The sequence below is a fragment of the Palaemon carinicauda genome, chromosome 9 (genome assembly GCF_036898095.1).
Source record: "Palaemon carinicauda isolate YSFRI2023 chromosome 9, ASM3689809v2, whole genome shotgun sequence".
Classification (NCBI taxonomy): Eukaryota; Metazoa; Arthropoda; class Malacostraca; order Decapoda; family Palaemonidae; genus Palaemon; species Palaemon carinicauda.
This window is the reverse complement of record NC_090733.1, coordinates 136,989,402-137,005,003: the sequence shown is the minus strand read 5'-3', so window position 1 is coordinate 137,005,003 and position 15,602 is coordinate 136,989,402. Positions and strand designations below refer to the sequence as shown.

The window sequence follows — 15,602 nt, the reverse complement described above, 5'->3', positions numbered from 1 at the left end:
TTTCAAGCTGATGTTGCCGCTAACAGAATTTTAAATCTATTTCAAAGCTCGCAGAAAATTATAAGCTTAGAATTTGTTATAACATTAATGAGGCGAGTTACATTAATGATTGATTCTTTGTTTTAAGATTTACAAATTTTGAATTTCTAATATGAAGGCTGTTTGCAACATAGATTTCAAGTACAGTATTCATATCGTCACCCTCATAAACTTACTGCCTAAGTAATTTTCTCCACTTGTTGGGAAATAAAAAAGAAAACCTCATTTCCTAATTCTTTATATCATTGTGGTGAGGTTCAATTAACAAATTCTCATTCACAAATTCTTCTATTAAGAATTTGTGAATTGAAACTCAAGACAATGATATAAAGAATTAGGAAATGAGAAGGTTTCTTTTTGATTTCCCAACAAGTGGAGAAAATGACTTAGGCAGTTAGTTTATGAGGGTGACGATATGTTTTTTTAAATTTCTTGTGTATAATGAACTGTATAAATATTGGTACGTTGGTAGTTGCAGTAAATGGTCAGGTTTAATTTCTTATTAGTTGTTCTGCAATATTGTTTTTAAACTTCCATATATTGATATAGTGAATTCATCTAAAATGCCAGTGAATTTATGAAAATAATGCTGGCTTTAGATTTTTCTTCTTTTTTATCAAACAACTTCGTACTTGTTAGGATAAATCATATTTAATGTAGGATCTTTCTCTCTCACTTTCAGATGTTTAAACTCATGCCAATCAAGCGATCATCTTAATTATAACTCGGCATCAGAAACGTCTGAAAGATACTTCACTCCTAATGAAAGGGATTGCAACGGACTCGACACAGGAGATGACCTAGAGAACTATCACGACCCAGTGGTAAGTGTTCACCATTACTATCTGATAGTTTTTTTTTTTATGTTTACATCATTAACCTTCTAATACATAGTAACTGAACGCTTTATTATTAATATAATTTTGTTGGTTTGGGGTATAGTCATTTGAAAAACTCCAGTGTTTGAAACAAGCATTGACGATAACTTATGTTAAGAAACTACTGAATCAAAGGTTCTTGAAATGATATCACCGACCATTTCATATGAGATAGCTTTGTCTTTTGACAAAGAAAAAGTTGTTGAAAAGGTAAAGGGAGACTTTTCAATAACTTATATTAAGGTGCCACTGAATCATAAGTGTTCAAAACTATATCACGGACAATTTCAAATAAGATAGCTTTGTCCTTTGACGAAGAAAAGGTTATTGAAAAGGTAAAGGGAGACTTTTCAATAATTTATATTAAGGTGCCACTGAATCAAAAGTGTTCAAAACTATATCACTGACCATTTCAAATAAGACAGCTTTGTCTTATGACAAAGAAAAAGTTATTGATAAGGTAAAGGTTTACCTTTCATCCTAATTGTGGCTGTCCAATTGATTTAAGGCATTAATTATGTAATATACATTACCATAATTTTTATATATTAAAATACTTCAGTTTTATATAAGGTCTTTATGTATCTATACTGATGTATGGTGTTCCCATAACAAACCCGTTGAAGACTAAATTGGAGAGATGAGTGTGAAGAAAAAGCATGTGTAATAATGTGTTTTACCTTTACTTTTATTACCGTTAGATATGTTTATAGATATATTGTTATTTAGTGAGGTAGTAAAGAAGGATATATGAAAAAAGATTTATTAAAAAAATGTGACTGATAACTGATACATATTGTGCCTTTAGGAATATCTGAAAGTGTATCCAGTACAAATTTTGATGTTTAATCTTCTTGCAATTTCTTCTTCAAATTTTTATAACTTTTTTTCAAAGAAAGGTATTTGCTTGAAAATTATCTTTGAGGTATTATGAATATATAATCTCCTTGAATATCACAATTTAGTTTTTATTTCTATACTCAGCTAATGTTCATATTGCTTCTTCTCTAGAAGCTCAGTTTAGCAATGTATGCTTCCAAATATTTTTGAAAAATTTACCCTTTTTTTTTTCCTTTCAAAAAAGGTACATGTCCCCAGTAAAGCATATGTCTTTTGAAAGGAAAGAAAAGGAGAATTTTCGTATAAAGGTTTTTAGGGTAAACGTCGATGACCCGACATTCTGGAGAAAGAGCAATATGAACATCTGGGTATGTTTATAGAAATAGAAGCTCGAAAAGAATATTATTTTCTTATTAATAAAAACTATTGCTTTACATCTGACACTTAAGGTTGATGTAGACAGATGTTATGATTATTTTTTTGTATTGAAATACAGGAAAATTCCCATGCTATATGATTTAGATTATTCACTTGTAAAGTCTTCTTCCAAAGTATGTATAGTAATTTCCTATCAGAAATAAAAGAAAATGGGAAAAATAACAAGTAAATTACAAGGAGGTAAATTAAATATAATTATTGTAGAGCTTATGAAATTTTAGACATTAGTGTATGATGGCATTGAAATAATTTAAATTGTCTCAGAATAGAAAGCTTTAGGAAAATGATCTTCACTTCACTTCACTTCCACTCCCAGGTAGGCTTTCAGCCTGTCAGTGGAATCAGTTGTCTTCTCCACTCAATTCTGTTTTCAAAAATTCGCTCTCTTCTCAGCTGTTCAATTGTTGGCATGTTGTTCTTTGTCAAAATCTCTTCAATTCCATCCCTCCAGCGTTTACGTGGTCTACCTCTTGATCTCCTCCCACCAGGCGTCCAGTCCCATCTCTTCCTTGCAATTCTATTTCCATCCATTCTCATTAAATGTCCCAACCATCTCAGCTGTCCCTTCTCAATCTTGTTCAACATAGGAGATACCCCAACCATCCTTCTAAAATCTACATTTCTTATTCTATCTCTTCTTGTTTTGTGCATTATTGTTCTCAGGATTTTCATCTCTGAAGCTTGGACTCTGCTCCTGTCTTTGATGGTCATTGTCCAGCTCTCTGATCCATATGTCATGATTGGTGTTAGTAATCCTTCAAATATGGTTTTCTTTACTTCTATAGGTACGTATGTATCTCTCATAATTGGATAGAGTGCTCCACAGCATTTATTATATTTCTTTATTCGTTCAGTAATTTCTTCTTTGTTCTTATAGCCGTTATCTGTAAACATACACCCTAAATACTTGAATGCGTTGGTGTCCTTAATTACCGTATTTCTTATCATGATGTTCGTTGGAGCTTGTTGTTGTTTGCTGATTGTTAATATTTCTGTTTTATTAATGTTCATCTTCAGTCCAGCTTCTGTTAAACAATCGTTCAAGGCTATCAATGCTCTTTCTAGTTCCTCCCGATCATATGTCCAGAAAGCAATATCATCAGCAAAAATCATAATGTCTCCCGAGATATTTATTCTTTCCTTAAAACTTCTTATAATTACATCTATATATGCAATGAACAAGAGTGGGGAAAGAACGCTTCCCTGCTTAACACCTGTTGTTACTCTAAACCAATTTTCATTCTTGTATCCAGTCCTTACATTATTCATACATGGTTCGTACGTGCTCTTTATTGCAGCTCCCAATCTACCGTCGAGTCCATAAACCTCTCCCAAGCACCTCCACAATTTGTTCCTAGGTACCGAGTCAAATGCCTTTTCCAAATCAATAAATGCTATATACAGTGGCCTATTGTATTCCTATGATTTTTCAATAACAAGCCTCAAGGCGAATATGAGATCTGATGTACTTCTGTCCTTTCTGTATCCATGCTGTTCTTCGCCTAGCTGAGGTTCAATGATGTGTCGCGCCCTTTTTTCTAAAATCCTCTCATAAAGTTTTGCTGCATGACATATGAGCGTTATACCTCTATAATTTTCGCATTTACCTGAATCACCTTTACCTTTATAAAAGGGTACAGAAATATGTTTTCCCCAGTCTTCAGTAACCATGCTCTCTAACCAGAATGACAAGGTTAGGTCATATAATATCTGCTTTGCTAGGTCCCCTCCCTTTTGATATCTGGGTCTTTCAAGGATTCTGTTTTTATCATTTTTCTCTTCTCTGTTTTCTCTGATCTTATGGGAGGAATGTAAATTTTTCCTATGACTTGTCTATGATCTGAATCAAGGGAGACTCCTGGCAATACTTTAACATTTTCTACAAGCCTCTTATCTGATATAACGACATAATCAATTACTGATTTTTGATCAAACTGCCCTGTGGTTTGATTCCATCTATATCTGGTGTATTTGTGTGAGTCCTGGTGTTTAAAGAATCCATTCATGATCTTTAGGTGATTTCTTATGCAAAAATCTATTAAGTTTTCTCCTTCAACGTTTCTTGTTTCCTCTCCAAATGGGCCTATTACATTCTCTATCCCTCTTCTCTCACAGCCAACCCGTGCATTAAAATCTCCTAGTAGTAGGTTGATGCCTTCTGGCTGTCCCTCCAAATGTAATTCTAAAAGTTCCATAAAAGCATCTTTTTCCTCTTGTGTGTGGCCTTGCTGTGGTGCATAAATCTGAAAGACATTATAATTTGTGTTCTTTATTCTAAATGTGCAACTAATAAGTCTTTCGCTGATCAATTGTATTTTTTGTATATAGGGGGCAAGTCTGGGTCCTACGATCATAGCAACACCATGCTTTCTGATTCCTGCATCTACTCCACGATAAATCAGTACGTATCCATCTCCTAGGTCCTGTCCTGCACTTTCACCTCTATGCCTGGTTTCAGCCATTCCTAATAAATCAAGTTTTCTCTCCTTCACCATATCTAGTATTTCGTCTTCCTTACTACTGTACGTGCCAATATTTAGGGTACCACATTTAAAATTCAGTTTATCTTTAGCGTTTTTCCTAAGACGTTCCCAGTTTCGTCGCCTATTTTTACATCTGACAACTGATCCTTGAGTTTCTCGAGCGTTAAAGATTCAGTTAGCGGCTTGCTAGGCCTGTCCTAACCTATTGCTGAATATACTGTCAGCACCTCAGTCGTTTGGTCCACGGCTCCTTATTCAACATACTCAGAGCAGCCCTAAGAGAGTTTAATTCCTAGGGGTTCCCCCATCCGCCACCCGGGGGACGCGTCTGGTAGGAGTTTTCTCTCCCCCAGAGGGGGAGAGGAAAATGATACTGACAGAAAAACTGCTCTGTAGGTTAACAGCAAAACGATGGAATTTCTTATGGTACCGGACAGTTTACCTGAGTGCCATTTTTAAAATTATGTATTTTGATCTCTGTACTGTGCAGTATTAGCATTCTCTACTAATTCATTTGTTAGACAAAAAGGGAGCCAATTGACATTTCTCAATGCAATATAGCTTTTAAAAGTTAAAAAACAGGGATTTTTAACCTTTTCCAATCATGGTTATGATTGTTAACCCTTTTACCCCCAATGGACGTACTGGTACGTTTCAGAAAACTCATCCCTTTACCCCCGTGGACGTACCGGTACGTCCTTGCAAATACTTTTTTACATTTTTTGCATATTTTTTATAACTTTATGAGAAACTTCAGGCATTTTCCAAAATAATGAGACCAACCTGACCTCTCTATGATGAAAATTAAGGCAGTTAGAGCAATTTATAAAAATATATTGCCTGGGGGTTAAGGGTTGGAAAGTTCCAAATAGCATTGGGGGTAAAAGGGTTAGAAAATTCAAACAATCCTATTTAAAAGATAATGATAATGGGAGACTGCAGTTATCCAGATGGAAAACAAATGGTTTAAAGTTTGGAGCAGTAATTGCATTAAGAAGCATAATTTTATATTGAGTGTACAGTACTTACCATTACATAAAAGCTGAAAGGTAGATTTTCATCAAATTCAAGAGATTACAAGAATTATTGTGATTTAAATTTTTATTGTTGTCTTAATTTCTATCCCAATTTGGAAGATTTTAATAAGATATGTAAAATAAAGTTATCAATTTATATGTATCTTTCAAAGGTGTGATTATTTTTAGATTCTTTGGATTTTGTGTAAGAAAATTTAATGAATACTGGTTTTAGTTCGCTTTACTATGTATATGTTGTTTTAATTTTTTAGCTTTAGAAATGAAAAAAAAAGCTTTAAAAGCTTCAATATTTTAATGGTACTAATCTTGAAGCAGAAATTAAATTTAAAGAATATTTTTGGTTTTGCTTTCATTTGCTGGATTTCTGACATTATTTTTATTCTGGTACGATTCATTATCTTGATACCATAAAATGTTATATGCCCATATTTAATTAATAGTTTTATGAGTATATTGTTATATTGGAAAAGCAATGACACATGGGAGTTCCATTTGACAGAATTTATACATCTTAAAAATACAGGAATATGTTAATCGGTTATCTAAGTCAATGCTCACTATCATTATTTAGACACCAATATGGATCAAATAATACTACATGATCTCTGTAGAAATATTGTTGTTGTTATAAGAGGGTGGCCTCAGAGAAGAAGAAAAATATCTTCAGTTTGTACTTCAAGAAATATATATATTTTTGTGTATAAAAATTCCATATTTCACTTCTTTGTAATGTATTACCCAGTTGTTACTATTTGTTATTGGAACTGTTGGAACTTAGTATGTTATTTACTCTTTTGTTTATGGATAGCTTGTTTTAATTCTTTTCCTTGTAAAAACAAACAAATATATAGTGTACATTATTCATATATATTACTTAATGTTCATATTGAGTGTAATTTGAAAAATTTTGTATTAAGAAAAATTATTTGAGTGTTTTATGAATAATTTCATCTATGCTGTTGTCAATAACAATTGATTTGTTGCTTTGCTTATTGTTGATTTATTTACTAATTTTATTCTAAGTAGTGTCATACAGGCACGTTTTAGCCTATCTTAAGATTTCAAGGAAGTGTTGTCACTCTGTCTCCTGTTATGATTAGGTTTCTTTCCTTGTTAGTCATAGGTTTTCTTACCCTAGTATTGATGTTCGACATTAGCTATATTACATTGCTAGGGCTTTATTGAATACATCTTTGGTAGTTACAGTTACCTAATTTATGCATTCAATTTATTTACTACTTACTAATTTCATTTATGTCTCACAATCATATATCTATCTACCATGGCACTTCCCCCAAATTTTGGGAGGTACCCGACATCCAAAAAAGAAACAAAAAAGGATTTTTCCTGACCTGACTAGGGACTTGGCCAACTGGTTGGTACTGCTAGTGAGCCACAGTCCACCCTCCCCCATAATCCACTGCAAATGAAGTTTCATATGCTGATTCCTCTACTGCCGCTACCTCAGTGGTCCCCATGGTTACCCGAGGTAGCAGCAGGGCCTATCAAAAGTGCGTCACAATCGCTCTCCATTCATTCCTATTTCTTGCACCCCCTTTCCTCTCTCACACCTATCCTCCTCTCACTTAGTGCTTTTTTCATTCAAACTATCCACCCAAACCTTGCACTTCTCCCATCAACTCTTGCATTCATCACCTTCTTCAGCAGACGACCATTTTCCATCCTCTATATAAAAGTTTGACTCTTATCACTACCCTTTCTGTAACCTTTCAATACTAGAGAGCCCAATCATGACTGTGTTATTGGGCAGTTGTGTTCTGTTGTATAAAACATAAGATTTAGATACAGTTGTTGCTGAAGATTACTAATGATAGATTACAGTTACAGTATAGTATTCAAATTGCATGAAAGAGTAAGTTAGCTGTAAAGAGTACTCTAGTTCAAGTAGACTGCTAAGCATGAAATGTTGACTCGTGGGGGAAAGTAATTTTATTGGTAAGGCGTTTAGATGGACAGTATCTATAGGTATATTTGATCTTTCTTTGTTAAAGCAAAATTTAGGTTGGAAAGTACTTCTAGTACAAGATGGAGGACTCAAAATGTGGATGTGAATGTTTTATTAAGTCTTATGAGAGCTTAATGAATATATACAAAGAATGATTTAGAAATGGAGGAAGAGAGGTTAGTGCCGTTGGGGAGTGTGAAAGGCTCAAGGATGGAGACATGGCAATCAGGAAAATTTTTTGGTATACAGACATAAAGAAGAAGAAAGAAATATGAGTATGTTCAAAATTAAGGATTAACAGAATATGTTGGTTAGGTGTTGGTTGTAGGAGAAATTGTATTTTCTCAGAAGAGTTGGGTATTATTTACAAGTTATTTACTAAAGATGAAAGAAAATGCTGAAAGGGATAATGACAAAATTGAAGGGGTTTGAATTAGATTGTTTTTCAATTTTGGATGGATCTTATGTTTGAGAGTAATCGATTTGCTTTTGATATGTAAGGTGTCTACTAAAAGGAAAGGTTCTTTAAGCTTATGCTTAGATAGTAGAATAAATGTTTCATGCATGTAAAGAAAGTTCAAGTTTCTGATAAGGAAAGAAATATTAGACATAAATCAAGATGATGTATGGTTATTGTGTCATTGGAATATGAAAGGGCTGTGAGAAATTTGAAACTCACTGTCATCGTCCTCACCATCATTATCCGTACACCACCTCTTCCCTTTATATGCATAGATATGGGTAGACTGATAGAACTGAATATAAGATTAAAGAATGATTTTATATGTAGATTGTTTTCAAATAAATAGTTACTGATATAAAAGGTTAGAATACTGTACTAGATCTGAGAAGAAAGGTAGAAGTTAATACTGGTTATGATTGTGAAGATAAATGGAAGGAAGGAAGAAGTGATGAAAATGTTGAATGTGGAAGTGTGTTGCGGGTAGGTACAGGATTTCATTGTAAGTGTTATGGATGATGATAAAGAGAAGAAAGCACTGGTGAGTTATGATTGTGGTATACAATGAATACAGGAGATATCTGAACTTATAGTTGAATAGGTGGAAATTGTCTGCTGAAGATAAAGATGGAAAATATGAATGAATATTTTGAGGCTAAAAGTGTAAAGTTTTTGCAGAATGGGGATTTTTGAAATAGGGAGAATAGAATCACAACAAAAATGCTTGAGGAATGTATTCAATGTTGTTTGGAAACTGCAAGCGAATGCACTTGTGAATAAAATGTGTATTATTCTTGCACTCGAATCAAGTGCAAGAATATATTCAAAATTGTGTGTAATAGTATAGCATTTGTAAATATACAGTATTTGTAAATACTGTACTATTGATACGTTTCTATGTAACTGTATGAACTTATTGTGACCAAAATCTTGTTTATGTAGATTTAATATTATACTAAGCTTTCAGGGGATAAGTATACTCTTCTTTCAAGCCACTTCTGTGTTAGTAGTGAAAAATATATCGTTATAGGTATAGGAACATTTAAAAATATTAACAATTTCTAAGATCTTAATTAGGACACAGACAAATGGATGTTATAAGACAGGAAAATGCATTTTTCTAAATTAATTGATGTATTGCCCATATGACACTGCATTTTGTTTGCTGGTGATTAGAAATTTCTATCGTAAGACTAAAACAGCACTTCATTGTGATATTAGTAGATGAAATTAATACTTCTAACTGCATGGTTGATCTTAATATGTAACCTTATACTGTTCTGTATGCCTTTCTCAAATTGTTGTAAGGTTTTTAATGTTACTTTTGCATACTGACAAAATAGATGCAGTTTTCTTGAAGAGATTATAACTCAAATGCAGTGACTCATGACTTGATAAAAGGCCAAGCAATCGTGACCATATAAGGCAGTACAATTTTTAGCCATTTTCCATTTTTATATATTTTACTCTAGTATTTCTTTTGAAGATGGAAAACTGAGTGGTGTTTTAATCATTTTTGTCCTGTTTTCATATGAATTACTCTTGAGTATATGCGGGGGTATATATATGAATGCAAGATAAATTTTGCACATTTGGATGTGTTTTTCATATTCAAATAAGCCACATATTTTTGATACATTAATGTTTGGATTCTCCTAACGATCTCGGGAACAGAGCCCCAGGTGAAATCATACAAAGACAATAGCTTCTGACCGGCCGGGAGTCGAACCCTGGTCCAGGAAACTTGTAGTTACAGTGACATACCACTTGGCCACGTGGTAATTTATTGCTCTTTCCATTCTCATAACGATGACCAGATGGCTACAAATTTCAAAGTTCAGTTTCAATTTAAATATGGTGTTTTGTTATACCATCAATCTGGAAGTAAATCATGTTATGTAAATAAAAAAGAATATTAATTGCTGTGAATCAAGTAAAAAGGGTCAGTTAATGCAAATTCTATGAAAAGAAATACTGTGATATGTAATAAAAAGTAGATTATAATCAGGTAAGATTGCATAATTCCACTATTAGTCTGTAGTTTTTGCCTGATTGTCCTGTACTATTTAACTGTAGGTAAGTGAAAAACATTGTTAGTTTTCTTTTAATACAAATGATACTATTGGTAACAGATCTTCAGTTACTCAGGTACTTGGACTTATTCTTATTTTCACGAGATCAAGTGCTCTCAACCTCATTTAGTTATCATACTTTTCATCCTGTCGTATTTAGTTTGCTATTTTTGTTGCAAATGTAGTTGCAATCTTTCTGTAGCACTTTGGTCTTTGGTTTTAAAACTTTATGGTTCAGTTCATGTAGGTTTCTACACTTAGTTGTTACTTGCCTTAGCTGTTAATGTGTTAACTCATAGATAATTTTTCCAGTAGATGTTATTTATTTTAATTTTGCTAGAGATGTCATGTTAACCAAGAGTTTTTAGAGCATGAACTGCTGAGAACCTCAAGAAGTTTTTAAAGGATGAAGGGCATCAAAACATGGTGTAGATGCCATTATGTTTATTCTGTCTCTCAGGCCTCTCCTAATGTCAGTTCTGCCTCGGATGTGGTCCTCAACGCCTCTTCATCTCACCCTATGGCAGATGAAGGCCACACCAAGGCGGCCTGGTGCATCTACAGTCCTTCAAAACCAACAGGTGCTGGTGCACAGCCATTGGCAGTTTGGAGGCAATTGCAGTGCATGACTAGCCCCCCTTTTGTGTCACAAAATAAGGGGCAGGAATATTCTTCCAGTCAAAATATAGTTCAGCAGTGCATCTCGAAGCCATTAGTTTTTCCAGTTCTTCCCCTTTTATGGCACTCGACTGCTAAGGTAAGTTGACCTGTAACTGAACCGAATCTCTGACTAATGCATAAAAGGTGACAAACAACTTTCGAACCAATACTTGAGGAGTGCTACTAGGAACCTACTACGTCGAGCTGAAGAATGAAATTTTTTGGGAAAACTAATCTTGTGTGTTGTTACGATATCTTGATGAAATTCTTACTCTGTATGCCAGTCTTAGTGGGAATTTCATGTTGTTACAGTGTAAAACTTTTGTGTGCTGTTCAACTTTACTTTTCAGAAACTGTAATGTGTTCAGAAATGTTTGTGACTCTAATACTGTACTTTACTGTACTTTTTGATATGTGCAATTTTTTATATGAGATTGTATGAAGGTTTATTGCTTATGTTGTCTTAGAAATTGTCATTTACTATTGTTATGTGTATCAGTATTGTGAAAACAAAAATTTAGTAATGACTCATCTGAATTTTAGGAATTTCTTTATTTGCAACTGAATAGCATGTAAAATTCATGCTTCATTATAACTTTCCCAAATCCACTACCATATTTCCATTAAACTTCCTTGAAATTCATTTGCTATTCAATGAAGAGCTCGGATTTGATGAAAATAATGTGTAAACCCTTTTTTCCCCACTCATGAAAATGTGGTGGGGAATATCGGTTGCTTAAGCAACGACATCCCCAGCTTCCACCATCTTAATTTCTTAATCTTCTTTCAGTCGGAGCTGAGTAACACCAGGATTTTTTTCAGTTCATCGTATGTTTGGATAGGAAATTGATTTATTTTGTGTCGACTGTGAAGCGAGGAAATTTTTCAGTTCACTCTTGTATTAGGTTAGAAAATATAACTTCTATATTGAGAGCGTAGATAGATTAAGTGAATAGGCTATTGAGTGAATTACTTATTTGATATAGGTTCATTGCTGAATGATTGTTTACTCGTTTGATGTACTGAGTGTACAAGTAGTACTTTATCACGAGACTCTACCTGTATGTTTTCCTATTTCTTATTTGAATTTGATCAAGTCGGGTAGTAGGTTGACCAAGGCACCACCCACCTGTTGAGGTACTACCACTACAGAGTTATTGGTGGATCCCTCTCTGGTTATGGCTCAATTTTCCTCTACCTAAACATACACCGAATATTTCTGCCTATATTTTACGTATTCTCCTCTTTTCTCACACACGTGACGACACTAAGATAACCAAAAAAATTCTTCAGCACTCAAAGGGTAAACTACTGCACTTATTGTTCAGTGGCTACTTTCCACTTGGTAAGAGTAGAAGAGGCTTTAGCTATAGTAACCCTCTTATGCAGTGCATTTCCTGGTTTTACCACTGATGATCTTGCTTCAAAATGGGTCTTGCCAGCCATCCATGCAATGCATGTACCTGTTTTAAACAAGCCAGTTGATACTCTTTTAGTGGACCTGGTTATTTCAGCCTTGTATGCAATGCATTTCTTAGTTTTAATTCTGTTGTTCATTCCTCAAGACTGATCTTCCCAATTACTATGCATTGCATGTACCTTTTCAAACAAGACTATATATTAACCTCTAAATAAAGGAAAGTTTCTCTCATGTTTAGCAGATGAGACGATTTTTTTCTTTCAAAAGAGATTGGAAAGAACAGGTGATTAGAGTGCGTTTAAAAACTTTTGGTCCTAAATGCAAAACAAATCTTTTTCTACTGAAAATAAATTCTCGAGTAACAACCAAGGACAAGTATAGTCCCTAAGGGTGAGTTATTTACACCAAAGTTCAGGCTCCTGGCAAAGCTGCATAAGCTAAAGAAGGGAATGTGTTATTTCTAGTCTGCCTTACCTAAAGAAGAGAATTCGTTCATTTTAGTCTGCCTAAGCTAAGAAGAGAATTTCTTAGTGGTATCACAATTTGGTAATTGCCAAATATCATTAGAGAGAAGTAAAGTTTTGTTTAAATAAGATACCCCGGGGAACTATTGAGGTGGATAATTTTCAATTTATTTTTCAGTTTGAGAATTAAAAAATAACAGTTGGAGTAGTTTTCAATCTGTAGTTGCTAATTAGTTACAAAATTAATTTTCATGATTTAGGAATTTGATTAGGTTATTATTGTCAATTATCAAATTAAGACTGGGTACAGATTACCATGGGACAGACCAAGATGTGTAAATAGCTAGTTAGATTCAAAGGTTATTATTATTATTATTATTATTATTATTATTATTATTATTATTATTACTAGCTAAGCTACAACCCTAGTTGGCAAAGCATGATGCTATAAGCCCATGAGCTCCAACAGGGAAAAATATCCCAATGAGGAAAGGAAGTAAGAAAATAAAATAAAGTACTAGAGAAGTAATGAGCAATTAAGATAAAATATTTTAAGACCAATAACAATATTAAAATAAATCTTTCATGTATAAGCTATAAAAACTTCAAAAAAAAGAAAAAAAAAGAGAGAGAGAGGCAGAGAAATGAGAAGACCTGGAATATGTCCTAGTATTAGTGCTTTGTGAGTAGTTGTAAAGTTTAGCTTTTTTTCTGTGGTTAGGTCTTTTACTTTGCTTAGTATGCCTGTCAGGATCTGACTGGTCTGATTTTATAGTTCATTCCTGTCCTTCTTGGACAAGAACATTCATTTCTAGTGCACCGATGAGGCCATTATGTTTGATTCTGTTGGTTAATTCGATACCAACTTCCTTTGGAAAAAGACAGCTAATTTATTGTTTATCCTAACCAGATCCAGTGGCTGTCAAGAAAATGTTACGTAAGCATTAATCGTACAGCATGAGTAAAGTTGAGATTATGAAATAACGATTTAGTACATTCACTTTTTTAATGTTCAAATATATAAACTGAACATTATTACTGTAGTATTTAATGTAACATTAATAGATTCATTTTTTTACATTGTTCATAAAGTAATTTTAAAATATCTTAACTTTCTGGGTTTGAATAAATGGGAAGGAGGTTTGTTAATGCCATCATCATCATGGCTGTGTTTGAGTTCCCCTAATGTTGCCAGAGAAAAGGTTTTTGGTTGAGGAGATTATGTGGCTGGAGAAAGATGTAGCCATTTCAAGAACATCATGGTGGAGAGTTCCTTTACCTTCCTATTCATTGCATCCATAGACGCACTTGTACGATGGTGTGCATAAACATGAGAGGGCTATGCTTTATACCATTTTCTTCAGTCTTCAGTACCAGTAACATCTTTCCCACTTTCTTAAGCATGATGCCTTCATCCTCTTTGTTAGGTTCATCATCCTGTGCTTCCTCTTCTACCTCCCTTGCTTAAATGACATAATTCAGGATAGTACTCAGTCAGCTGATCTTTGTGCATCAAGCAATTCCAAGACATTATCCTATTCCACTCTCTGGAGGTCTTCGGCTGTTTCACTCTGTATCAAGGCTACAATTTTCTTGACCATCTGTTTGAAAGCCTCCTCAGGACTATAACCGGCAAAAACCTTCACATAGTCGGGTCACAGACTTTTCTAGTAGGCATTCACGGTCTGTGGTTTGACATTGCTGAATGAGTCTTCAAGAACAAAGACTGTCTGCAATCATAAAATCCTTCCAGTACTTGGAGTTGTATAATCATTTGTCTGCTGTAATGTACCTTAGAATTTTTTATGTCTCCCCGGTCTATTAGCTGGATAAGTTAAGTGGTTTTGGGAGGATAGGACACGTCCATGCTATCAAGCAGTAACTGCATATATAGGTAGGAATGAATAGCAAAACAAATTCCGGTCAAGTATTGAAGTAATGAATTTTGTTTAGAATTTAAGTTAATTTTTATTCTAACATTGAGAAGCTCATGTTACATAAATGTTAATTTAACCTACAGATGTGTCAGAATAGTAAACATCAGTTTTAAAATTCAGATATTATTAATGTCCTTGAGCAGTTCTCTTAGAGTGATTATTAGAAATGCCCATTCATAGGCTATTGGTAATCGATGATGGTAATTACAAATAATAATGTAAGAGCGAAAAGGGATTTACTGTAGGTCTCATCATTTCCAGTGTATGATTGTCATAGATGGGAATTTGCATATTACAGCAATATTACTAAGCCCTGCTGCTTCCTCCGGTCGGCTTGGTGACTGCGGAGGTAGCAGCATTAAGGGATTCAGCGTATGAAACTTCATTTGTGGTGGATAACGGGGGAGGGTGGGCTGTGGCACCCTAGCAGTACCAGCTAAACTTGGCTGAATCCCTCGTCAGGCTTGGAGGAGCAGAGAGAGGAAGGGAACCGTTTTGTGCCTTTGTTTAATGTCGGCTACCCCCCAAAATTAGAAGTGCCTTGGTGAATAGATAGATCACTAAAACCAACTTTACAAGTAGTTCATTTTAGCGAATTGTAATTTTCATAATAGGATTGTGTAGTATATTTGACCACTTACCCCCCCATTCATTTTCCTCCCTCCCTCCCTCCCTCTCTCCCATATTTAAGCATTTCTATAAACAACAAATAGTAAATGATAGGTTCGAATTGTAGTGGGATATGTCATTAAATTTAATTTTGTTGCTGGCAAGCTTGCGGTTCAAGTAGAGTAATACGATGAACTCGGGGGATTATTTAAGTGATTAATTTGATAAAATTATAATTTGAAATACAGTGCCTTACTTTGTATAGATAGCAAGTGCCAGTATGATGGCCTCTGAATGAA

General features: G+C 34.2%; 1 protein-coding gene across 18 annotated transcripts in view; it reads left to right on the top strand.

The window, feature by feature from the left end:
* Usp16-45 (ubiquitin specific protease 16/45) overlaps nucleotides 1–15,602 on the top strand; it is a 132,488-nt gene that overhangs the window by 98,153 nt on the left and 18,733 nt on the right. For 15 of the 18 annotated variants that reach the window (XM_068380501.1, XM_068380495.1, XM_068380497.1 and 12 more), the window contains 2 exons: nucleotides 722–863; nucleotides 10,674–10,970. In XM_068380501.1, the coding sequence (XP_068236602.1) occupies nucleotides 722–863; nucleotides 10,674–10,970 (439 nt within the window). The remainder of the gene's footprint in view (nucleotides 1–721; nucleotides 864–10,673; nucleotides 10,971–15,602) is intronic. The other 3 variants (XM_068380499.1, XM_068380504.1, XM_068380505.1) reach the window with 1 other exon arrangement.